Source organism: Danio rerio, chromosome 3 (genome assembly GCF_052040795.2).
Source record: "Danio rerio strain M-AB ecotype USA chromosome 3, GRCz13ab, whole genome shotgun sequence".
NCBI classification, from domain to species: Eukaryota; Metazoa; Chordata; class Actinopteri; order Cypriniformes; family Danionidae; genus Danio; species Danio rerio.
The window spans coordinates 5,153,224-5,179,390 of record NC_141023.1 but is presented as its reverse complement, the minus strand read 5'-3'; the positions used below and the strand labels follow the sequence as shown (position 1 = coordinate 5,179,390).

The following is a 26,167-nucleotide window of genomic DNA, read 5'->3' as shown; positions in this document are numbered from 1 at the left end:
CCGATAAAACAGTATGTGTAACAGACTTTAGTAAGAGTTATCTTACATTTCTTCATGTTTAAAGATCAATTTATTTCTATTGTTCATGGGGGACTTTTATTTTGACAAGAAATCCGTTTTTCAGAGCTAAAAAGAAATGAAGAGAGCAGTATGAATAGGGTATATGCCGAGCTAGTGCTGTTCCCATGCTGATGCACTTCCGGTGACCTGTTTTTGTGAACTTTTTTCCATTTAATAAGGTTCCTTATACAGCATCGATGTTGTAATGTCATTAAAATACATTCAGTTAAATAAACTTTAGCATTTATTTGGTTGCTCAAGCGTAAAACGAGACAAAAATGCCGTTTACTTGCACGCGCCCGTCAGAATCGGCAGGCTAACGCAGAAGCTCCATTGAATATACTGGGGTAAAGTAAATGCTCATATAATAAAGACATGGTGGGGGAAATGTAATTTAATGCAGTGCTTCTTGTACAATCTGAGACCCACTTTAAATCGGATATCACACAAGTAGTGGAGATCGCAGATTTTTAAAGAAAACGGACCTTAAACGCACCTGATTTTGAATTGGCATTTAATTTGCCGGAAGCGCTTAACCCAGGTTACTGGCAAATTAAAAGTCTTATTAGCATGCTTCGGCATATACCCCATAGCGGACGTTTCATGACGATTTAACAGAGCTCATACTAAAAAAGGACTGTTTATAAGTTTATTCAGCAACCCCCCGAAAAGGCATAAGGTTTGTGGTATTACATACTGTTAGTTAGAAATACATATTTTGTGAAAACATCTAAGAATGCTGATGTATATTTTTGTATTGGTTTGCTCAGCTCTTACAGTGATTTCAGAAGAAAAGGAACGTTAATAAAGCTTCTTGAAACATCAGTAAAGTTTCGGCCATCAATCGGATGGGCTCTGCTACAGTATCGATATATATATATATATATATATATATATATATATATATATATATATATATATATATATATATATATATATATATATATAAAATTTATTGATATATATTTGCCTTATTTATGTTGGTAAATTAAAATAAAGTTGTTAAATAAAATAAAATAAAATAAATAAAAAATCTTATTATTCCTAAATAGATTGTTAAAAAATATTAAATAGTTATCTATATGAAATTAATGATATGAAACAGTTGATTTATTTTTTTATTTTTTGCTGCATCGCCCAGCCCAAGCAGCCACTCACTGTACAGTCTTCGTAATATCTTCTTTTGTGTTCAACAGAAGAAAAAGACTCATTTAGATTTGTAACACGTACCTCTTCAGTCTTTCACATTTGTCCAGCCCCCTCCATTCCCTTTATTCTCCAGCTATTTTCCTGGAGATCATGTGATTTGCTAGAAACAGAGAGCTGATGTCTGTCCAGATCTTTTCTGATTGGTTCACATACAGTACATCCTCATCAACATGAGCACTGTTATTTAAGCCTAAGCGAATAGGCTGTAGCAGACATTCCATGCCATTCATTACATCTTTAATATCCACCAGGAAACTCCATTTGTTGTCTGGATTCATGATATCCTCAGGTTTGACTTTACATTTAAATACAAGTTCAGTTTAATTAAGCCTAAGCAAGAGTTTTATGGACAGCCTGGAAATCGTGGTTTTATCAGAAGCATTAGAGCAGAGGTTTTGATTAGACAGAATACATGTTTATGATGGGTAACAATAGTTGATGTTGAAATGTTGATGAAAAAATGCTTGAGAATGTATATTTGCAGAATATAAAGGTAATCTGGGCATGCTAGATTACATTACCTGATTTGGCTTTGAAACTTTCAGTAAAATTCTTTATGTAGCTTGCTTTATTGATGTATTCACAGTGGCCTTTGAGAACAAAAACCTGTTGTTCTATAGCAGTATTGTATGGAAGCGTATGAGTAGCATAATTCAATTCAAAATGTAATATGCAAAATGGCAATGCAATATGTTAAATGGCAATGTATTTCTGTATTTGAATTTGCATTTTCCAAGACATATGAGCAATGTTTGGTGCAGAATGAAAATGTAAATTAAATTACATTGTTTGCATTTCTCATTTCAAACACTGTTTTAATATGTAAATTGTATCCACATTTTAAAGCTTCATAAGTAGCAAAATTAAATTGAAAATGCTATACACAAACTGAATTTGATGTGAATAAAGTACAAGCAGAAACTGTAGCAAATTGATCATTTAAATGTTATTTGTCCTAAATGCATTTACATTCGCGTCTAGGAAACGCAGGATTACATTTTCAGCATAACAGCATGGGATGTGTGTAGCAAAATTCATTTTGAAATGTAATACGCAAAACGATAATGCAATATGTAAATGGCAGTGTATTTCTGTATTTCAGTTAGCATTTTCCAAGACATATGTGCAATGTTTGCTGCAGAATGAAAATGAAAATGAAAAAAACATAATGCATTTTCATTTAACACATCGCGACGAATGAAAGCCGATTTGAAATTGAAAATGCATTCTGGCCTGGCCACGCCCACAGACGGCCCCATTGCTGCTAGGCGGGTTTTAGGTTATGTCGTCACAGCTGCAGCGAGGACTATTTGGGACATTTGGCAGCATAAACATGGCGAAGTCTGTTCCTCAGCGGCTTTGTGAAGCTGCACGAGCCCTCGAGCGTGAACTGGGAAATACTGGGAATTGGGAAAACCAATCACCTCCTAGCTCAGTAAACTTGGCTTAAGGTTTGATATTTGCGCACGCAGTTTTTGGGATCATCTGCAAATTACATCGACAGAACCTAAAGGGGCTTTAGCTGATGTGTACTGTATGCTTATGACAAGCGCTATTGCCTATTTCTGCATTGTATGTACCATATAGTTAGAGGTATAGTAGCTTTGCTACCTGTATTAAATCAGTCTGGCCTCTAACAATTTATTGGAATCTTCTAGAATTTTTTTTCTGCTTTGCGTTACTGTGCGTTTTGTTTCTGTTGATGTAAATCGCAGATGATCCTTAAAACTGCGTGCGCAAATATCAAACCTTAAGCCAAGTTTACTGAGCTAGGAGGTGATTGGTTTTCTAAAGTATTTCCCAGTTCACGCTCGAGGGCTCGTGCAGTTTCACGAAGCCGCTGAGGAACAGACTTCGCCATGTTTATGCTGCCAAATGTCCCAAATAGTCCTCGCTGCAGCTGTGACGACATAACCTAAAACCCGCCTAGCAGCAATGGGGCCGTCTGTGGGCGTGGCCAGGCCAGAATGCATTTTCAATTTCAAATCGGCTTTCATTCGTCGCGATGTGTTAAATGAAAATGCATTATGTTTTTTTCATTTTCATTTTCATTCTGCAGCAAACATTGCACATATGTCTTGGAAAATGCTAACTGAAATACAGAAATACACTGCCATTTACATATTGCATTATCGTTTTGCGTATTACATTTCAAAATGAATTTTGCTACACACATCCCATGCTGTTATGCTGAAAATGTAATCCTGCGTTTCCTAGACGCGAATGTAAATGCATTTAGGACAAATTACATTTAAATGATCAATTTGCTACAGTTTCTGCTTGTACTTTATTCACATCAAATTCAGTTTGTGTATAGCATTTTCAATTTAATTTTGCTACTTATGAAGCTTTAAAATGTGGATACAATTTACATATTAAAACAGTGTTTGAAATGAGAAATGCAAACAATGTAATTTAATTTACATTTTCATTCTGCACCAAACATTGCTCATATGTCTTGGAAAATGCAAATTCAAATACAGAAATACATTGCCATTTAACATATTGCATTGCCATTTTGCATATTACATTTTGAATTGAATTACGCTACTCATACGCTTCCATAGTATTGTTCTCATGAGCAAGTTTGCTATTGTGGTGTGACATTACCTAATCTCATTGGCTCATCTCAAAATCTTTAGGAAACAAAAATATTTTTTAAATGTTTCCAAAATTCCAATATGTGAGGATGACTCTGACCATGGGCGAAGCAGTGGCGCAGTAGGTAGTGCTGTTGCCTCACAGCAAGAAGGTCGCTGGTTCGATCCTCGGCTCTGTTGGCATTTCTGTGTGGAGTTTGCATGTTCTTCCAGCGTTCGCGTGGGTTTTCATCCGGGTGCTCCGGTTTCCCCCACAGTCCAAAGACATGTGGTACAGGTGAATTGGGTAGACTAAATTGTCTGTGGTGTATGAGTGTGAATGAGTGTTTGTGGATGTTTCCCATAGATGGGTTGCGGCTGGAAGGGCATCCGCTGCGTAAAAAACCTGCTGGATAGGTTGGTGGTTCATTCTGCTGTGGCGACCCCAGATTAATAAAGGGACTAAGCCGACAAGAAAATGAATGAATGACTCTGAACATGCTTTAAACTTCAGGAAATAATTTCAGTGATGTTAGTTGTAATTCTACACAATATAGAAGAAGCAGCAGCGTGATTATGAATCTACACACTATTGTCAAAAAACTATTAACAAAATCACTTCTAGCAGGCTATTTCTTAGACATTAAGCGTTTTAAGCTTATAATAAGCCTTTTCAACCTGAGACTGAGAAATTTTCTCAGAACACTGTTGACAAATCAATTTATAACCTATGAAATGCATAACCTTCATACATTTTAGGAGCTGGGTATGGAGCAAATGCAAAGATGTGCATATAACAGCAAAACTTCTTTGTTCTCAATAAAATGTCTGTGTTCTTTTGTGTGTGTGTGTTTGTGTGTGTGTGTGTGTGTGTGTGTGTGTGTGTGTGTGTGTGTGTGTGTGTGTGTGTGTGTGTGTGAACAGAAAATCTAAAACCTGAGCCACAGATGTGCCTGTCTATGTGAAAGGTCTCAACAAACCTGTTGATGTGAGTATATATTTGTTTCTGTTTAAGTTTTTCTGTATATATGAATTAGGCTTGGGCGGTATCCAAATTTTGATAACGTCAAACCGCCTCCATATTTTACCCCGGTATACGGTATTACCAGCGTAATAAAAAAATTATGACGTAAGGCTCAGACAGCGTCACCAAACTGTTTTGGCTTGAACCTAAACCATTCAGAAACTGAATACCTTCTATGCGACCTTAGGCTCGCGGTCAGAAAGAGAGAGAGAGAGAGAGAGAGAGCGCCAAGCGACGCACAGCATCTCTCTCTCTCTCTTACACAAACACACACACACACACACACACATCTCTCCCGCGATTTATTCAGATATTTACTCCCACACCGTAAGAAATCTGGCCGGCTCCCACGGTACAGCAGCGGGAATTATACCCGATAGGTTCCGAGTCCGACAGGTACATTTTGATTGAAAGCTTTATAAAGCCCGAACTCGTTTACAGCCCGACATTATTCAAATGTGCTCATGCACACAGCTCTAATGCATTTTTTCAAGAATGAGTCATTTGTCATATGTTTTAATATAATTTATTCGTAACAAACGTAGACTATAGACCACTTGAAAGTTGGAACAAAGAAATAAAATAAGTCCTCTGTAACATCTTAACATCTCAGCCCTCTAAATAAGCCTGGGTACATACACTTTTAACTCCTCCCGGGTGTCAGAGCTCCTCATCCTGTCTATAAGGGTGCACCCTGCCACCCTATGATAGAAACTCATTTCAGCCGCTTGTATCCGAGATCTTGTCCTTCTGCTCATGACCCAAAGTTCATGACCATAGGTGAGAGTAGGAACGTAGAATAACCGATAAATCAAGAGCTTTGCCTTTTGGCTCAGCTCCTTCTTTACCACAACGGACCGGTACATCGACCGCATTATTGCTGCTGTTGCACCAATCCGCCTGTCAATCTAACGCTCCATCCATCCCTCACTCTTGAACAAAACCCTGAGATACTTGAACTCCTCCACCTGGGGTAAGGACTTTTCTCCAACCTGGAGATGGTAAACCCCTTTTTCCAGTGGAGCAGCATGGCCTCGGAATTGAAGGCGCTGATTCTCATCCCAGCCGCATCACACTCGGCAGCAAACCACCCCAGTGCATGCTGAAGGTCCATATTCGAGAAGCCAACAGAACAACATTGTCTGTAAAAAACAGATTAAATCCTATGGTCCCCGAACCAGACCCCCTCCAGCCCAAGGCTACTCTTTGAAATTCTGTCTATAAAAATTTTGAACAGAGTTGGTGACACAGGGCAGCCCTGCCTGGGCCAACAAGCACTGGAAACAAGTCTGACTTACTGCCGGCAATGTTAACCAAACTCCTGCTGTGTTCATACAGGGACGAGACAGCCCTTAACAAAGAGCCTCTGACCCCATACTCCCATAGCACCCTCCATGGACCGCCACCTTATCATGGTGCAGGGGTTCGAGTGCCTGAATGATCCTAAGAGCTATGTTGTCGGGGGCTAATGCCTCTGGTAGGGTCTCCCAAGGCAAAAGGGTCTATGGTGACAGGTCAGACTAATGGCAATTTAAAAACCCTTTGTGATCCTCCTGCGGACCATCCTCCTGCGGGTCCACTATCTACAAGGGGAGTTGTAAGTGGCTGGTGCATTGTGGAATGGGTTGTGGTCGAAGGTTAGGACCAAGACAACCCGATCATCGGGCACAGAAACTGGCTCTTGGGTATTGACAGGTAAAATTCTGATCTACCCAATTTTATCTATCGGATAAAACTTCCACATATGAACAAGACCTGAATTTAATTTGAGTAAATCGGATTCCATGTGATTTCTTTCTACTTACATGTACATGGGCCATATCCGATCTGTGCAACATGGTAGAAAAATGTAATCACTTGAACCATGCAGTGTAAGTGCAGCCTTTGTTGTTGAGAGTCCCTTGCCACAGGGGCCTAAAAGACACACATGACCCTTGTCCCTAAACGGCAATGTATAAACAAAAAATTTACAATTATAAAACAAATATTTATATACTTGTAACTAAAATCACAAAGCAGGCCAAATGAACTGTCAGGGTTTTTTGTTTCCTCTGTCTCCCTCTTGTGTCTGCCTATTAGTGTGCACTTGCACACCTTCTACCAATTCCCCTGTGCCCCGTTCCTATTTCACTCACCTGTTCTCCCTCTTCCCTGATTGTTGGCTATTTAATCTCCCCTTCTCCCTTGTTCTGTGCTTGATAATTGTTGTATGTCAGTAAGCTGCTTGAGCTACTGGTCTTACCTATTTTAAAAATCATAGACACTTGTGGATTTCGTCTCGTCCTGTCTCAACCTGTTATTTGTTTGCCCCACTGTGCATTAGCTCACCTCTGCTCTGCCCACATTCTGCGCTTGAGTGAAGGCTATCCATCTGCTCGCCTGCCTGAGGTCTGTCCTATTCTATACAACTGTTTCCCTTTGTTCTATTTTTTGCATTTAAGTGACTCTTTGCATCTCCCTGAAGAATTGAACCTTTTATCTGCCTTTTATTTAATAAACTGTTAATTTATTCCCTTGCACTTGGTCTCCTTTTGAATACGACAGAACAAAACACCATGACAGTTTCGGTTCACACGTGTTTTCCCATTAGTAGCTTTATTTGACCCTTGAAAATATAATATGAGGAATGTATTATTACGTGCACAAACAACAGCAGCTTAAACAACAGGGGCCGTATGTATAAAGCTTCTCAGAGTAAAATTTTACTCTTAAGTGTGTCAAAATTCTAAGAATGACTTAATTTTACTTTTATTTCTAGACTTAAGATTAAGTGCAATTTATAAAGGTTCAAATTAAAAGGTGTTTGGGATGTATCTTAACCTAGTTAAGAGTAACAGGATGGCAGCAGAAAGGAGGACACCATGCATCTTTCAAGAACAAAAAAATGTGTTGCAATTATATGTTGACAGGGAGTTGCTAAAACATTTCATCATGAAGGCATTCTTTCTGTAACTAATCTAGTCAAAAATGCCATAACTTCTCACACTCTACTAAACAATGCCTTCACTGCAGAAATGAAGGTGATAATGAATCAGCGTTTTTTGGTGACTGGAAAGATGCAGCAGTGCACCAACGAAGACTTAGGGCGTACTCGCACAATGTACAGTTGCCTTGAACCGGGCTGAAGTACATTACATTTACTTTTTGTCTTTTAGCAGACGCTTTTATCCAAAGCGACTTACAAATGAGGACAAGGAAGCAATTTACACAACTATAAGAGCAACAATGAATAAGTGCTGTAGGCAAGTTTCAGGCGTGTAAAGAGACTAAAAACTCAACTATTTAGTCTCCACTTCACTTCCTAATCTGCAATTCCCTCTCTGGATATACCACTAACTGTACTCAAAAAAAAAAAATTTAAATAAGTAATACTTTCCTATAGCACTTATTCATTGTTGCTCTTATAGTTGTGTAAATTGCTTCCTTGTCCTCATTTGTAAGTCGCTTTGGATAAAAGCATCTGCTAAATGACTAAATGTAAATTTAGGGGAGCCCAGCTCCCCCGTAGTTTGTACCCTGTATATATGTGCTACTCACCACAGGTAAAAGAGCCTGAATAAAGTTATCACAGCATGTTGCCTCTATTCACTTCATTCTCCTCTTTACAGAAAGAATGAAGCATCTGAACACTCCCCTTGTTTTGCTCCTCGTCTTCTGTTCATCGAGTGCTGGGCAAACCTTCTGGACTCATCAAGGAACACGTTGTATTGAAGACTGCAAGGACTATTGGGGCGAGTACAAGTGCAAGACTATCGATAAAGATGGACAGTCCCAGACAATGTACTGTTCACCTAAAGAAAACACAGACTACCGGGGCAGGCAGTGTGGTGCTGTCCATAGGTGCAAGAAGCGAGGATATGACTACTATTGGTGCTATATTATTGGTTTTGCATTCCAGTGGGGATACTGTGGGCTGGTAAGTGCTGACAAGAACTATTATGGGTCTCAAACAGGTGCGCTATGTTCCGACAACTGTAAACAAAGACTTGAAAGCTACTATCAGTGTACGGTTGAACAGGTATTGGATTACTGTTCACCTGCTGAAAACACAGATTACATGAACAGGCCATGTAAAGAAGACAGCCCATGTGGAAAGCACAATAACAAGTACAAGTGGTGTGCAGTGGAGGGTGGCTGGGGTTACTGTGGGCTCGTGGAGCCAAAGATGTTCCACCACTGGACTTATGAAAATAAGGTGTGCATTGATGAATGTCAGTATTATGAGAGTAAAGATTACTACTGGTGCCATACTGCTATAGATTTTACTGGCTGGGACTACTGCTCTCCAGAGGTGGATGTAACCTATAAAGGCAAGCCCTGTCATTCAGATCACTCCTGTGACTTGCATGACAAAAGTTACCACTGGTGCTGGACCTCAGACACAGAATATGATTACTGTGGGCCTGTTAAACCAGCAGAGTGCTCCTACGTCACTGATACACATCTCAGCAGGAGAACCCCTGAAAGCAACCTCATGGAAGTTTTGACATGCACAAGGGTGGACAAAGACAACAAGATAATAACCACCTTTTCTGCTGAGCCAGCTTCCAGTGACATCACTGATGGTAGTGAATTGAGACACGAGGTGGAAAACTTAATCAGTCACTGGGACAATGGGTATCTGGTGGACGAGGCTCGCTCTGATCTGATATATGCTCCCGCTGTCCATATTGATATGCAGAGTCCCGTAAACCTCAACAATCATCGATACTACAACCTGCAGGTTCGATTGAATCAGCAACGGAGGACTGATAAGGGCACCACCGTGTCTCAGGTCCTCGTGCCTCAGGGAGTCCCAGCCCGTTACATTCGCAGAGCCTTTCTGGAGAGCCTCAGAATGCGAGCTCGCATTTTTATTGATGTTTTGAAATAATCCGATCCGTAAATTGGACTTTCAGCTTTAATGTTCTCAGCTGATGGAATGACATTACAAAAAAAGAAGTATACTTTGAGGTAATTCTATTAAGTGTTCTTAAGTAATGTAAACGTATAGTTTAATCATACATCTTGTGTTAACACCTACACTAATAGTGTACTTGTGCTGAGAGAAATTGGCTCATTTTTAGGATATAAACGAATGTGTTCCGTGTACTATAAGTGTAACAGTAGTAGTAGTCTACAATGAGATTTTTCCTTTGTACTGCCAGTGAACTCGTGAGTATACTAGTGGTATATTTCTGTAATAATTGTGAATAAATCAGTAGTAAGTAACTAGTTTGCTCATGCTCAGAATTTGGCTACTGCATTTAACGTAAACAACTGTACACACAGAAATGGACACACACATCCTCAACAATTTCTTGCATTGTAGGGTTTCGAACCTGCAACCTTTGGATCATAAAGCTGACTCTTTCAACACTAAATGCCCTTGTGAAAAAAGTATAGTTTGTTTTATTGCACGTGTAAGAGGCTAAATTATCATATGCATTTGTTTATATGACAAAACATGTCTTTTTGACTCAAGAAGGTCCATACTGACTACAAAGGCAGATACTTATAAGACTAGGGCCTGGTGTGTGGACTTTGGGGGTTTTATGGTGTGGTCATTTTGATTGGTCAGTTTGAATGTCTCAGTATTTGGGCTTTAGTCACATGGTCAAGAAAGATACAAAATAGGTGGAAAACTCGGGCTCTGTCTCTTGTCCTGCCCTTTCTTTTCCTAGTCTGTCTTTTCCTGTTCTGCTCCTCTCCTCCTCTAGAGTCTATCTTCTCTGACTTTACTGCAATCAGGCTATTTTCTGGGCCTGCTTAGGGCCCCGTGGCCAACAGGGGGCGGCCCCAAGAGTGCTTGAAATTATTGTGTGACTTTCGTTTTAGTTTGTTAAGTTGTGGATTAGTGGTGGGACAAAATATATGCCTATTTATAGTGTTATTTCTGACCGCGATACATACTCAGGCGCCAAGATATTTACCTAAATTTACAAAAGATCTGATTTAATTAATCAGTTTTCAACACCGACTGCAGCAGATAACCGCTTTAGCTACAGTACACCCAGCCGCCACCAGGTGGCGCTTCCCGTAATGGCGGATCATTAGACTTACACCAGCGTCATGTAAACAACTGAGTCTAAGAGATGAGCCATTGTAATATTGAATATCTCAGGCATACAGACACTTTCTTCTGTCCAAGCTGGGCCAATGTATTTGTGTGTTTCAGACATCCAGCTCCCCCGAATTTGGCACTAATTTCTTTCTTACAGACGCGCTTTCACTTAGCTATATCGTGCTCCGGATGAAGATGGCGGACAAGCAGCAAGTAGGGACGTGTGCAGCTGGGACTGTAAACAATATTACTAAGCCTGTTTTCTCAATTAACAGTCGCATTTTCAACATTGGTATAAGTAAAAGAAACGGGCACCAGCGGATCACATTGTGAGGTGTTGTCCAAAGAATGACAGCACTGTGTTATACCCTTATTTTAATCCTACTTTCCTTGCGCAGATATTATTCAAATCAAAACAGCTATAAAGATCAACGTGGTCAAAACGCTACCTTCACCAATATATGGAGCCAACATACCATCTATGGAACAATTTTAAAAAATGGCCAATCCGTTTTGCCTCAAAAAGGTCGCACATACTTAAGAAAAAGTAATAAACTATGCCGCCTAAACAGAGTCTACTGATGGCCGGGGACATTCAACCGAACCCTGGACCCGGGACTCACCGGGTGGATGATGGATTTCTCATGGCTGGCGGATCAGACGTAGTTACATTGTGTGTGATTGCTGGCGGGAGTGAGGGAGGGCCGGAGTGCCTCGGGCGGACGAAGGATGTTGCAGTCGGCGGGTTGAGCTCTGCGGCAGCGCTGTTGAGTGTGACAGATGGCGGAGTTTTGTCATCTTTTGCTGAGGAAGGACTGGGTTTTGACTCTAGCATGGCGCTGTTTGAATCTACAGTGAGAGCGGCCGGTGGAGAAAGTTATGATTCGCATCTGATCTGTGTTGGTAACGGTGAGTCTCAAACGGGATTTGTGCATTTGGCGTCTAATAGTAACTTAACTCGTGACAGACAGCTTGACGTTTTTAGCAAATATCGCCTGAATCCAGCGATCAAGAAACACAGAAGAGGACATTTTTTTTAAAACTCTAAATCATGCAAAAATTATATGGGACCCTTGTTCTAAACCAGGGGTCGGCAACCCGCGGCTCTAGAGCCGCATGCGGCTCTTTAGCGCTGCCCTAGTGGCTCCCTGGAACTTTTTCAAAAAATGTTTGAAAATGGAAAACGATGAGGGAGGAAAATATATTTTTTGTTTTAATATGGTTTCTATAGGAGGACAAACAATCTTAACGTTTTCCAATGCTGTAAAAGTGTGTAGAATATTTAATTTCAACATTTCGGTCAACGAAGATTTGCGTCATAGCCTGCGACACACGTTTCTATCAGCAGGGCGGGATGCTAGGCAGGTAGCTGTTGTAAACAAACCGGCGGCTGTGTGGTGCGCCATGGAGCGCAAGCTGTCTTTGCCAAAGAGGTACAGCGGGGCACGCTTTCTCATCTTCCCTCCCTGAGAGAATTCAAAGAAGCCCATCCCGATCACTCACTCAACGGTGATTATTTACAAGGTGCGATCGTTGATATGCAAACCCCTAACCCCAACCGTCATTGGGGGAAAAGCAAATCGTACTAAATTGTACGAATTAGATCGTACGAATTCATACGAATTAGCCACTAAATGAAAAAGTTACGAATTGCCGTGAGATTGTGTTGGTTGAGCACATTCCCAGGAATGACTCGAGCTGATCTTGAAATGGAAATGGCAGGCTGCGTTTTATTGCACTGCTTGTTGCCCAGATAAGGGGCACGTTGTGCACGTTAATTTTGATGTTGTTTTTTGGAATCCTGAAAATAAAAAAAAAAACATTAAAAAATCTGATTTCTTTATTGCATTTCTTTAATTTCATCAAAGCAAAACATAATGCAATAATATTGTAATGAAGTTAAACTTGATCATTAAACATAATTCATTAATATTGTAATGAAGTTAAACTTGATAATTAAGCATAATGCAATAATATTGTAATGAAGTTAAACTTGATAATTAAACATAATGCATTAATATTGTAATGAAGTTAAACTTGATAATTAAACATAATGCATTAATATTGTAATGAAGTTAAACTTGATAATTAAACATAATGCATTAATATTGTAATGAAGTTAATCTTGATAATTAAACATAATGCATTAATATTGTAATTAAGTTAAACTTGATCATTAAACATAATTCATTAATATACTGTAATTAAGTTAAACTTGAGACGGCATCGTACAACAGAGTAGTCACGTGGCGCGTCATTCTCTACAGGATGCACTGCAGGGAAATGAACATTTAATCATGAAGGCTCAGTATGTATTTGTAGCCAGCGAAGTCATTTTTATAGTAGGCTAATATAGCTAATATAAATACATACAGCATGTGTTGCCATCATTATAAGGCTTATATAAGGCTTTTAATTTTTTGCGGCTCCAGACATATTTGTTTTTGTTTTTTTGGTCCAATATGGCTCTTTCAACATTTTGGGTTGCCGACCCCTGACCTAGGCCAATTGGACCTTGTATCACTGCTCTCTCACATGGCTGCTTTCTGGTTTCCTGCACAGATACCGCTTTGCACATGGCAATTAATTGTTTCTTCATAAAAGTTCCTACTGCATTCGACATCTTTGCAAACCATATCAAGAAGTTATGTGCAAGGTTATAGGTGAGATTATATGCAAAGTTTTATGCAAAGTTTCATGTGGTTTCTTGCAAGGGTCGACCCAATAGCAGTTCATGCGATGCGGTGTTAGATGCTTGTTTCTGTCAGTTTCCATGCCATCACTCACCAATGCACTTGTTAAAACATTGATCCCATTAAGTTTATTATTTTCACATCTTTCATTGAGCGTCGGCCTTGATGGATCATCTTCATCTCTTTCAGCCATTTCTTGTAATTGAGCATTATACAATTGCTCTCTTTTTTTCTTTATTCACAATTTTTCATACTCCTTTAGATGTTTTTATTTATTGATCGCTTATTAGCTTTAATTTTAATTACTTTATGAATCCAAACCCATTATGAACTTATTTCTGCTGATATTTCAAATCCTAGGAAGTACTTCTTTGTCACAAATGTAATAACTGTCTCTGCTTCATAATCTGCTTCTGGTACCATCTCCAATCATCTACTCATCATAGTTTCTCAACAGTACTTCTTCACTGAATAATTCTCTATCCATTCAGCACTAAAAACAGTCATCATATCTCACTGTTTGGAGCAATGGTCTCTACTCAAGTCTTTTAATTGAACTTGATCTTTGTGAAGCTGCAGATAATTCAATCATCCACATATTGTGACTGTGTCCATACTATGATCTTCTCCCTAATTTTAACCCGTATGCATTCTGGTGTATACAGTATATGCTAGTCATTAAGCTACACAAGTACAAACAAGTGTCTCCCCTCCTCTAGTAGTTACCTAAATAAGCTTAATAGAAACCAAACCCCTTGCAATATTTACCATCCAAAAGAACATATCTTCACATACAGTATGAACTTCAGCTGGAAAATCTCTTCTTATTGATTACTCTTAAATCATAACCTAAACACAATTTTTGTCTTGTCTTCTTATGTAATTATTGCCTTTAAATTCCATTTAAATATTATTAGTCATTTATTACTACTTTAAAGTTCAATTTAAATAGAAATGTCTAGTACAGATTGCATATCTAAATGTTTCTATTAATGCTCCTATTTTTACAATTTTCAATAGAGTTTTATACCTATTTCAGCATCTAGTGCCCTATCATACACCCGGCGCAGTGTGGCACAAGGCGAGGCGCAGTAGTCTTTTGCTAGTTTCAGCTTGGCGCAAGAGTCGTTTTGAGGCGTTGCGCTACGCTGTTTAAATAGCAAATGCATTAGCGCTCATATGTGCGCCCATAGGCGTTCTGCTCTAAAAAGGGAGGCGTTCTGAGGCGGACTGCTGGCGCGTTGCTATTTTGAGAAACTAAAATAGATTTTTCATTAGACCAAAACTAACCCGGCCTAAACTCCCGCGCAGAGTTGCGCCTCGCTTACACACTGCTTAATACACACAAGAGAGCAATAGGCAAATATCTTTACATATGAAAACATTTAAATATTAAGGATATATATATATAGGATATAATAAGAATAGATATAGGATATAAATGTAAAGGATTAAAATATTACAAAACATATTATTTTCTAGCCTACATAAATATGAAAAATCACTGCTTTTTGAGCACACTTTGTTATTATTGTTCATTTATTCGTTTGCTGGAAATTAGAACTGAATTTAGAAATAATTTTGAAACGAATATTTGCGCTTAACAAACAAAAGTATTTATTTATAGGCTAGTTGATGTCTGTGCGTAAAGGTTTCCCTATCCAAGAGCGAAAGTGAAAGTAGATCCATTATCTCTCATTCTCACGCAGTAGATGCTCTGTTTAACAGTTTTCTGTTAATAAACTGTTAACTGTTTGCTTGTGAAATGCTCATTTTTTCCACTTAGACTTACTTTGTGTCCTGTAAATAGCGAATGCGCTCTTGGCGTGACGCAGCTGGCTCTTAAAGGGAATGGGAGATGAGACTGTAATTGGTTTATTCTTAAAACACACCTATAACTCATTAAGAAAATAAACTCAACTCTTTTAGACCATGCACCACGGCGCAAAGCGGATTTTCCCGTCCTTAAATTAGCAAAAATGCGTTCTGACACGCCCTGAAAGCGTTTGCGCCCTGCGTTTTGCGATCTGCGCGTGGACCGTCAAAATAGAGCCCCTAGTGTTTTTCTTTCTGGGCAGATCTTCATCTGATTTAATCTTAACCCTCACTGTGCTGGCTGATTTCATCTGCATCTCAGTCCTGTAATGACAATCATTTAGTTGGAATTTGACACTTCTTTCTTTTACTAATTAATTTTCTGATCTATATATTAATTCCTTTTTTGTCTTTGAGTTATTTTCTTTTGGCTCATAATTATTTCCTTAGGCATTCCCCTCAAACCAGTTGTTCATACAATTTTGATGCATATTTTTATCAGCTGACTAAAACTTACTGTATGTTTTGTAGATTTCTTTTTGCTCTGTTTGAACTATTATTCCTTCATATTTTCTTCTAATTATTTTTCACATATGTTTTCATGTGAAACAGTATCGTTTTCTTAAATACTTTTCTCTTTCGAGTTTTCTTTTAGTAATTTAGAACTGTTACTTTCTGACCTTATCATGTCCTATGAATTCATTAAAATGGTTATTTCAATCTTCCCTTTAACTATAACTCATTTTTCTAGATTTGAATCTCTTTCCAGTTTTCAACATCCAATCTTGATTTAGGCCATTCACAATAAGATTATGTTAAGATATTTCCTTTACTTAATTTTAACTTAAATACTTAAGTCCATTCTTATTTATTCTCCAATTATTTCTTGTCTTATCAAAAGCTTTTTCTCTTTTTCTCGTTTTCTTTAGTCACCACCCTGCATTGTAATTTATCCTTCTATGTTTAAGGACTTTTATGATTAAACCTATTAAAACTTAAACCCAAATGTTTTAACATTCATCATAATTCATCATTTCAACATTACAAATTTAAAGTTTCACCTTAGAATTTCCTTATAACACTTTTTCTTACTTAAAAATTAGCATGTTAATATTTTTTCTCAAATTGACAGGAGTCTGATTTGATACAAGAATGGGTAGCTTGTTCTTAATTTTCCTACTGTAATGGTTGAACTTCATTTGGACTATAGGAGCTGCTTTGTACTGTCAGACTATCCCCCCTCGCAACCTGAGACAACCAGCTCATAAACTGGTGCTGCAGTCTTTTCTGTGGTGTCCTGACATTCCTTCATATCCGGGCACAGTGTTCCCCCCTCTCTCCTTGGGCTGGCTGCTTTCTTTGACTCAGCTGATGTAAAGGTCTGGTGGAGCGTATTTTCTCTTTGATCAGTTCATCAGTCTCTTGGTAGTGTCTCTTTTGAATGTCTCTGAACAAATGTAGCTTTTTCAGTCCTCAGTAAATCCTGAGTATGCAGTGCCTGCATCACTGTTGTAGCATCCCTGCTGAAAAATCCAGCTTAAACCAGCCTAGGCTGGTTGACTGGTTTTAGCTGGTCAACCAGGCTGGTTTTAGAGGGGTTTTGGCCACTTCCAGGCTGGTTTCCAGCCATTTCCAGCCTGGTTTTAGCTGGTCAGGCTGGGAGATGACCAGCTAAAACCAGCTTGACCAGCCTAGCAGGCTCGGAGCCCAGCCAAAACCAGCTATGTCCAGCTTAAACCAGGCTGGTCAAGCTGGTTTTTGCTGGATTTAGCTGGTCATTTTCCAGCCTGGCCAGCTAAGACCAGGCTGGAAATGGCTGGAAACCAGCCTGGAAGTGGCCAAAACCCCTTTAAAACCAGCCTGGTCTACCAGCTAAAACCTTCCAGCCAGCCTAGGCTGGTTTAAGCTGGATTTTTTAGCAGGGATGTCACAAGTGTCAACAGCCATTTTGCTCTTTGTGTTTTTCAAACACCTTTGCCAGTGCACTCGGAGATGTCTGGTAGGTACGAGACTACAGTCCCCCAAAGTTCATCCATTCGTCCTCTTAATTAATATATATAGAATTTAGCTCTTGACTTAACATCCACCAGGAAACTACATTTGGGAGTTAGAGTTCATTTGTTTATGCTTTATTTGTAGAATCTGTAGTAGATGAGTTGATGATGTCATGACTATCAGCTAAAGTTTGCTGCCAGGCCCGACCTTGTTTCCAGCCGGCTTCCCCCTAGCTGGAGTTGTTTTCTTTGGCTCATTTGAGGCATTTCCACCCCATTAATGGCATCCGCTTTGGCAGCTGTTGGATTAGCCCTCATCCAGATATGGTCCCTTCCTCCTGAGCTCTCTACCTAGGCCAATTGGACCTTGTATCACTGCTCTCTCACATGGCTCCTTTAAGCTACACAAGTACAAACAAGTTTCTCCCCTCCTCTGGTAGTTACCTAAATAAGCTTAATAGAAACCAAACCACTTGAAATATTTACCATCCAAAAGAACATATCTTCACATACAGTATGAACTTCAGCTGGAAAATCTCTTCTTATTGATTACACTGTTAGACCTTACCGGTTTTTTTTTTACAGTAGAATACTGGCAACACTGTTGCCAGCCACTCACTGCAAAAGTTTGGTTAGAGTAAGTAATTGGCAACAGTGTTGCCAGTTATTTACTGTAACTGAACCGATACAGTGAGTAGCTGGCAACGGTGTCACCAGTTAATTACTGTAATAGAGCAGCAGTGGTAACTAACTGGAAACTGTGCACAGTTAATTACTGTATTGTAGTGTTATAAATCACAGCATTATACTGCATACACATTAATAGTATGTCATATATAGTTATTGTAGTGTTACTAAAATTAATCAGTATTCTTAGCTGTTACTTAAAAATAGAAGGCATAACATTTTTCAGACAAATTTATTTTATTGTTTTGGCACCAAACAAATGAATAACAGAAAAAGTATAACAAAATTAAGAAATCAGCAGATATAAATATTGTCTTGCACATTACAGGTCTGCACAGTAAGGCTGCAGTCACACTAACATTTGAGGAAGCAAAATTCTGTCATACTGCACTGCGAAGTGGAATTAAACAAAGCGAGTAGTGGAATTAAACAAAATAATTACAGATTGAAAAAGCAAGCCAGAGAGGTCATGTTTTGATCTTTTATTGGTATTAAGCAATCACATGATGTGATTTCGCATGTCAGCGTTCTCCAAGCTTGATCTTTCCAATGCTGCGAATTATGAAATTTGTCGCATGAGCTATCATTCCAGGTCTGCAGTACTCACATGCGTATGAATGGAAGTCTATAGGGAGAAAAGTGCAGTGTGACCGGGACTTTAAGCTGTAACTCTAATTAAACACACCTGATCAAACTAATTAAGGCTTGTTAGAAATCTACAGGTAATGTTGAAGCAGGGTGGGTACTAAACTCTGCTGCTCTGCAGTTCTCCAGGAACTTGGAGTTTGACCCCCATGGTATACAGCAGGGGTGCTCAATCCTGTTCCTGGATATCTACCTTCCTGCAGATTTCAGTTGCTACCCATATCAAACACACCTGCCTGTAATTTTCAAGTGGTGTTCAGGTCCTAATTAATTGGTTCAGGTGTGTTTGATATGGATAGCAACTGAAATCTGCAGGAAGGTGGATCAGAAAATGAACAGAAAAAACACAACATAATTATTTTAAATTTTAAAGTTTTAAATAATTAAAAACTGTGTCAAATCTCAATAAAAAGTTTAAAATAATTATAAAAAATAAAAATAAAGTTGTCAACACCGAAAAACCAAAGGATCCAATCTTTTATTGTTATAATTCTCTCATGACAACAAACTTTTTATTGTTTCTAATATAAATGCATAGGTGGAAACACTGCTCTGAAAAATACTTGGCAACAAACTCACAACCTGAGACCGGACAGTGGAGCTTTTGTGTGTGGATGGCTATGTGTATCATGTTTTTGTGATTCCCTGTGATGATGTGCACATGTTACCTTACTGAGATGAAGGAATTTAATTTTGGCTTAGTTGCCAGAAAGATACACACAACTGTTGGCATCTGTACATTATGGCAGTATGCAATATCCAATAAATACTTAAACAAAAGTAATGTAAGAAGTTATATGAGGAGAGGCGAACTAGCTAACAATGTAGCTTTCAAGTACACAGTTCAAGATAACAACAATATAACTTAAAACAGCCTTATTTTAGAAACCCTCAAAAACATTTGAACACATTTTACTTACTCATTGTAGATTCTTATTTAAAGCCTAAAACATATCAGACTCAACATCTGAATTGATGGACAGAGAATAGAGCATACTCAGCAGTAAACAAATCAAACACCTGACTCCCTTAAAGGGCCAGCATTTTCTGAAAACTCTTTCTAACACCTTTGTGTTTAGAATAAGACAGACAGCCTGTGGGAGTGTGTGGTGATGCCTAAATCATTATTTTCTGCCTTTAAAATGCACGTCTCTATAAATGGCAACATAAACCATCAGAGAAGATGGGACAGTAATGGTTGAACAGTAATTTGCTATTTATTGTCAGTTACTATCTGTAATGAGTACATAAAGTAAATTACTGTAATTTATTCTTTGCACTACACAATTTCATACAAAGTCTACTCCTTTTACAGTAAAATAATATGTGTTAATAAATAATAAATGTTTTCTTTTATTACAGCAAAACACTGGCTATTTTACAGTTATTTACTGCACAATCTACAGAGTAACAGTGCAGTTATACTAATTAAACACACCTGATCAATCTAAATCTAAAGGTAGTGTGTTAAAGCAGGGCTGGAACTAAATTCTGCTGGGCTGCGGCCCTCTAGTAGTTTGACATCTCTGGTGCATAGCATATTTTCAAAGGAATTGCCTACATTTATCACAATCATGCACATATCATTGAATAAAAACAATAAAAATGTAAAAACTTCATCCAAAGCAAAAAAATAAATAAATAAATAAATAATCTGATCCTCATGTTGTTCCAAACCTGTAGTAATAATAATAATAAAAAAACAAATAACCTGATTTATACATTTATTTAGGAAAGTCTTTATACTATACTGTTAATGCCATTTTTACCTACTTCATTTGAAGTTTTCCAAACAAATTAATTGAGTCTCTGCGAAAATGTATGTACGTGCTGTTTAAGATATTTTTTAAATAACACATTTTTACTAGTTATTTAGCAAAATACTAATATTCAGCTTAAAGTGCAATTTAAAAGCTTAACTATAGGCTAAACTAGGCAAATTAGATTAATTATAGAAAAGTAAATATTACTTTACTTATATTATAGTTATAAAAATGATTGTGATAATTTGGTTGCTCTGTGTGAATATTTTTGCCTTTAAATGCATCTCGTCAATATCTTTACCTTTTAATTAGCTCTGTGACATTGACATTGGTTGACTCCTGATACTCAATGTTAAAAACATAAAAGGAATCAAAGAAAACACAGAGATGGCTGCAGAGAAATTTAACCTATCATCAATGCATTGTCTCACTTTCTCCTCAATACTGACCATACACATACCAAAACTGAACTGTATATATATATATAGCAACATAAAGCATCAGAGTACATGGGGTAATAATGGTTGAGCAGTAATTTACCATTTATTATCACAGTAACTATCTGTAATGGGTACATAAAGTAAATTACTGTGATTTATTCTTTGCACTACAAAATTTCATACAAATCCTTCTTCTTTTACAATAAAATACTGTTTCCTTGTACTACAGCAAAACACTGGCTATTTTACAGTTATTTACTGCATAATCTACAGTAAGGGTTAACAGTGTACTCTTAAATCATAACCTAAACACAATTTTTGTCTTATCTTCATATGTAATTATTGCCTCTAAATTCCATTTAAATATTATTAGTCATTTATTACTACTATATAAAGTTCAATTTAAATAGAAATGTCTAGGACAGATTGCATATTACAGTATCTAAATGTTTCTATTAATGCTCCTATTTTTACACTTTTCGATAGAGTTTTATACCTATTTCAGCATCTAGGGCCCTATCATACACCCGGCGCAGTGTGGCGCAAGACGTGGCGCAGTAGTCTTTTGGTAGTTTCAGCTTGGCGCAAGAGTCGTTTTGAGGTGTTGCGCTACGCTGTTTAAATAGCAAATGCATTAGCGCTCATATGTGCGCCCATAGGCATTCTGGTCTAAAAATGAAGGCGTTCTGAGGCGCACTGCTGGCGCGTTGCTATTTTGAGAAACTATAATAGATTTTTCATTAGACCAAAACTAACCCGGTCTAAACTCCAGCGCAGAGTTGCGCCTCGCTTACACACTGCTTAATACGCACAAGAGAGCAATAGGCAAATATCTTTACATATGAAAACATTTAAATATTAAGGATATATATATATATATATAGGATATAATAAGAATAGATATAGAATATAAATGTAAAGGATTAAAATATTACAAAACATATTATTTTCTAGCCTACATAAATATGAAAAATCACTGCTTTTTGAGCACACTTTGTTATTATTGTTCATTTATTCGTTTGCTGGAAATTAGAACTGAATTTAGAAATAATTTTGAAACGAATATTTGCGCTTAACAAACAAAAGTATTTATTTATAGACTAATTGATGTCTGTGTGTAAAGGTTTCCCTATCCAAGAGCGAAAGTGAAAGTAGATCCATTATCTCTCATTCTCACGCAGTAGATGCTCTGTTTAACAGTTTTCTGTTAAAAAAGTCTTAACTGTTTGCTTGTGAAATGCTCATTTTTTCGACTTAGACTTACTTTGTGTCCTGTAAATAGCGAATGCGCTCTTGGCGTGACGCAGCTGGCTCTTAAAGGGAATGGGAGATGAGACTGTAATTGGTTTATTCTTAAAACACACCTATAACTCATTAAGAAAATAAACTCAACCCTTTTAGACCATGCACCACGGCGCAAAGCGAATTTTCCCATCCTTAAATTAGCAAAAATGCGTTCTGACACTCCCTGAAAGCGTTTGCGCCCTGCGTTTTGCGATCTGCGCATGGACCGTCAAAATAGAGCCCCTAGTGTTTTTCTTTCTGGGCAGATCTTCATCTGATTTAATCTTAACCCTCACTGTGCTGGCTGATTTCATCTGCATCTCAGTCCTGTAATGACAATCATTTAGTTGGAATTTGACACTTCTTTCTTTTACTAATTAATTTTCTGATCTATATATTAATTCCTTTTTTGTCTTTGAGTTATTTTCTTTTGGCTCATAATTATTTCCTAAGGCATTCCCCTCAAACCAGTTGTTCATACAATTTTAATGCATATTTTTATCAGCTGACTAAAACTTACTGTATGTTTTGTAGATTTTCTTTTTGCTCTGTTTGAACTATTATTCCTTCATATTTTCTTCTAATTATTTTTCACATATGTTTTCATGTGAAACAGTATCGTTTTCTTAAATACTTTTCTCTTTCTATTTTTCTTTTAGTAATTTAGAACTGTTACTTTCTGACCTTATCATGTCCTATGAATTCATTAAAATGGTTATTTCAATCTTCTCTTTAACTATAACTCATTTTTCTAGATTTAAATCTCTTTCCAGTTTTCAACATCCAATCTTGATTTAGGCCATTCACAATAAGATTATGTTAAGATATTTCCTTTGCTTAATTTAAACCTAAATACTTAATTACATTCTTATTTATTCTCCAATTATTTCTTGTCTTATCAAAAGCTTTTTCTCGTTTTCTTTAGTCACCACCCTGCATTGTAATTTATCCTTCTATGTTTAAGGACTTTTATGATTAAACCTATTAAAACTTAAACCCAAATGTTTTAACATTCATCATAATTTATCATTTCAACATTACAAATTTAAAGTTTCACCTAAGAATTTCCTTGTAACACTTTTTCTTACTTAAAAATTAGCATATTAATATTTTTTCTCAAATTGACAGGAGTCTGATTTGATACAAGAATGGGTAGCTTGTTCTTAATTTTCCTACTGTAATGGTTGAACTTCATTTGGACTATAGGAGCTGCTTTGTACTGTCAGACTATCCCCCCTCGCAACCTGAGACAACCAGCTCATAAACTGGTGCTGCAGTCTTTTCTGTGGTGTCCTGACATTCCTTCATATCCGGGCACAGTGTTCCCCTCTCTCTCCTTGGGCTGGCTGCTTTCTTTGACTCAGCTGATGTAAAGGTCTGGTGGAGCATTTTCTCTTTGATCAGTTCATCAGTCTCTTGTTAGTGTCTCTTTTGAATGTCTCTGAACAAATGTAGCTTTTTCAGTCCTCAGTAAATCCTGAGTATGCAGTGCCTGCATCACTGTTGTAGCATCCCTGCTGAAAAATCCTAGGCTGGTTGGCTGGTTTTAGCTGGTCAACCAGGCTGGTTTTAGAGGGGTTTCCAGCCATTTCCAGCCTGGTTTTAGCTGGTCAGGCTGGGAGATGACCAGCTAAAACCAGCTTGACCAGCCTAGCAGGCTGGGAGCCCAGCCAAAACCAGCTATGTCCAACTTAAACCAGGCTGGTCAAGCTGGTTTTTGCTGGATTTAGCTGGTCATTTTCCAGCCTGACCAGCTAAGACCAGGCTGGAAATGGCTGGAAACCAGCCTGGAAGTGGCCAAAACCCCTCTATAACCAGCCTGGTCGACCAGCTAAAACCACCCAACCAGCCTAGGCTGGTTTAAGCTGGATTTTTTAGCAGGGATGTCACAAGTGTCAACAGCCATTTTGCTCTTTGGTTTTTTCAAACACCTTTGCCAGTGCACTCGGAGATGTCTGGTAGGTACGAGACTACAGTCCCCCAAAGTTCATCCATTCGTCCTCTTAATATATAAATAGAATTTAGCTCTTGACTTAACATCCACCAGGAAACTACATTTGGGAGTTAGAGTTCATTTGTTTATACTTTATTTGTAGAATCTGTAGTAGATGAGTTGATGATGTCATGACTATCAGCTAAAGTTTGCTGCCAGGCCCGACCTCATTGTGGTCTTTGAAGGAACATTTACGTTGATGCAGGCAAACTTAAGGTCCTGCTGGGTCCATAGCAGCTGGAATATTAATGGCTTAGTATTCTGTTGTGACAATGAAGGTGAAATTCTATGTCTTTCACTGTTGTGTGCAGGTCAGCCCGCCCGCTGTGGCAATTTACAGACCTCGGTGCTCATTCGGCCTTTGGCTCCTCATTCCCACCCTGCTCCAGCCTGTTCAGATCCTCCAACTGCAGCGATACTTCGACACACAGATTCTCGTGCTGCTCCATAGCTCCGGCGAGTACAGGCAATGCCACCACAACGCTCATGATTTCCACAGTCCTAGTGACCAGCAGTCATCCACCAGCTCCTAAGCTATCTGCCGCCAGCTCACCAGTCTCCAAGATGGCCGCTGCCAGTCTGTCAACACTAACAAATGGTGATCATCGTCTGTATGCCAGTTCTCAAGATTGCCGCCGACAATCTACAGTCAGCTCACAATATGGCTGCCTGTCCTGAGTCACTCCCTCTCATGGTTTCTGATCCAAACTGCCAGGAATCATCATCACCTGAGCTCCATGGCTACCAGAACCACCACCACCGCAAGAGCTAACGCTGTAGAAATGCCACCATGTGAGCGCCTGAACTGCCAGTTGCCACCATCAGAGCTATCGGTGCCACCTGCTCCAGAGTTACTGTCAACAGAACCGCTCACAAAGCCTCAACCACAGCCAGAGCCACTCCAGCAAAACCGTCAGAGTCTGTGGTGCTAGAGCTGGCAGATCTGCTGCCGCCATAGCCAAACCTTCCAGAGCCACGTATGGCACCATCTGAGCTCCAAGAATCTCTGCCAAAGCCAACTAATCTTTCAGAACCACTCAACCTGCCTGACTTCCAGAGCTGACAAAAAAAAATGACCATTTTTGGATGTCTCTTAAAGGAGCCGAACCCCATTTTGGGTGACTGTGAAAATCGTGCTCGCTGTGATGTGAAAATTGGCCTGAAGCCCGGCCCCAGGGGCATAAAAAAGTCGAGCCGGACTCAAATGCAGGGAGGGATTTACGGGAAAAATTCATCCTAAGATGTTTAGTCTACAGGTGAAAAGTTATTTCTGTGTGTGTGTGTGTGTGTGTGTGTGTGTGTGTGAGTGAGTGTTATGCAGTCACAACTGTTTGTAATCAGCTGGAATGTTTGGCTCCTTTGCTTGAGCGTTCATAATGCCGCAGAGAGTTTTTGCTATCCAGTTCAACATGTGTGCAGCATAAAATGTGAAGTTGTGACTTTGAAGAGTGAATAAGAAGGAAGTGTTACTTTCTGTACGTTAGTGCATGTGTGGTGTGTACCTTCAGACTGGGGCTCTGTGGTTAATAAAGGGTGTCAATCAACTGGTCACACTTAAAGATCACGTCTATGTTTCTGTTTTCGACAAGGAACTTACTAAACACACGCACACACACACAATACATTTTAAAGAATTCGGTATAACCACAGCCTAAAAATAGGACTAATTATATGGAAATCAGTAGCTGCCACTAACATTCTTCGTAATATCTTTGGCGTTCAACAGAAGAAAAGATTCATAACGCTTTGAATTACGAACCTCTTCAGTGTTTCAAATTTTCCAGTCTGTCTCTCATTTGTCCAGCCCGTAACATCCCCCTCCCCCTCAAGCTCTTTTTGTTTTTTTAATCGTGTGATTCGCTGGAAATACTGAGCTGACGTGTGGTCTTTTCTGATTGGTTAACGCACACCTTGTACAGCATAAGTACAGTTAAGGAA

At 38.6% G+C, this 26,167-nt stretch overlaps 1 protein-coding gene across 4 annotated transcripts; it reads left to right on the top strand.

Moving 5' to 3' along the window:
• Positions 1–1,476: 1,476 nt before the first annotated feature.
• Positions 1,477–25,773, top strand: LOC147845450 (uncharacterized). 4 transcript variants are annotated; one of them, XM_087243683.1, is made up of 4 exons: positions 1,477–1,558; positions 4,773–4,836; positions 7,196–7,260; positions 8,481–11,998. In XM_087243683.1, exon 4 carries the CDS (start codon positions 8,486–8,488, stop codon positions 9,743–9,745), a length of 1,260 nt encoding a protein of 419 aa, XP_087099809.1. In that variant the 5' UTR covers positions 1,477–1,558; positions 4,773–4,836; positions 7,196–7,260; positions 8,481–8,485; the 3' UTR covers positions 9,746–11,998. The 4 variants fall into 4 exon arrangements, 3 of the variants coding, with proteins under 3 accessions (XP_087099809.1, XP_087099810.1, XP_087099808.1); XM_087243684.1 differs by lacking the exon at positions 7,196–7,260; XR_015480229.1 differs by lacking the exons at positions 1,477–1,558; positions 4,773–4,836; positions 7,196–7,260 and adding exons at positions 23,443–23,616; positions 24,546–25,773 and having other exon boundaries at positions 8,451–9,753.
• Positions 25,774–26,167: the final 394 nt, after the last annotated feature.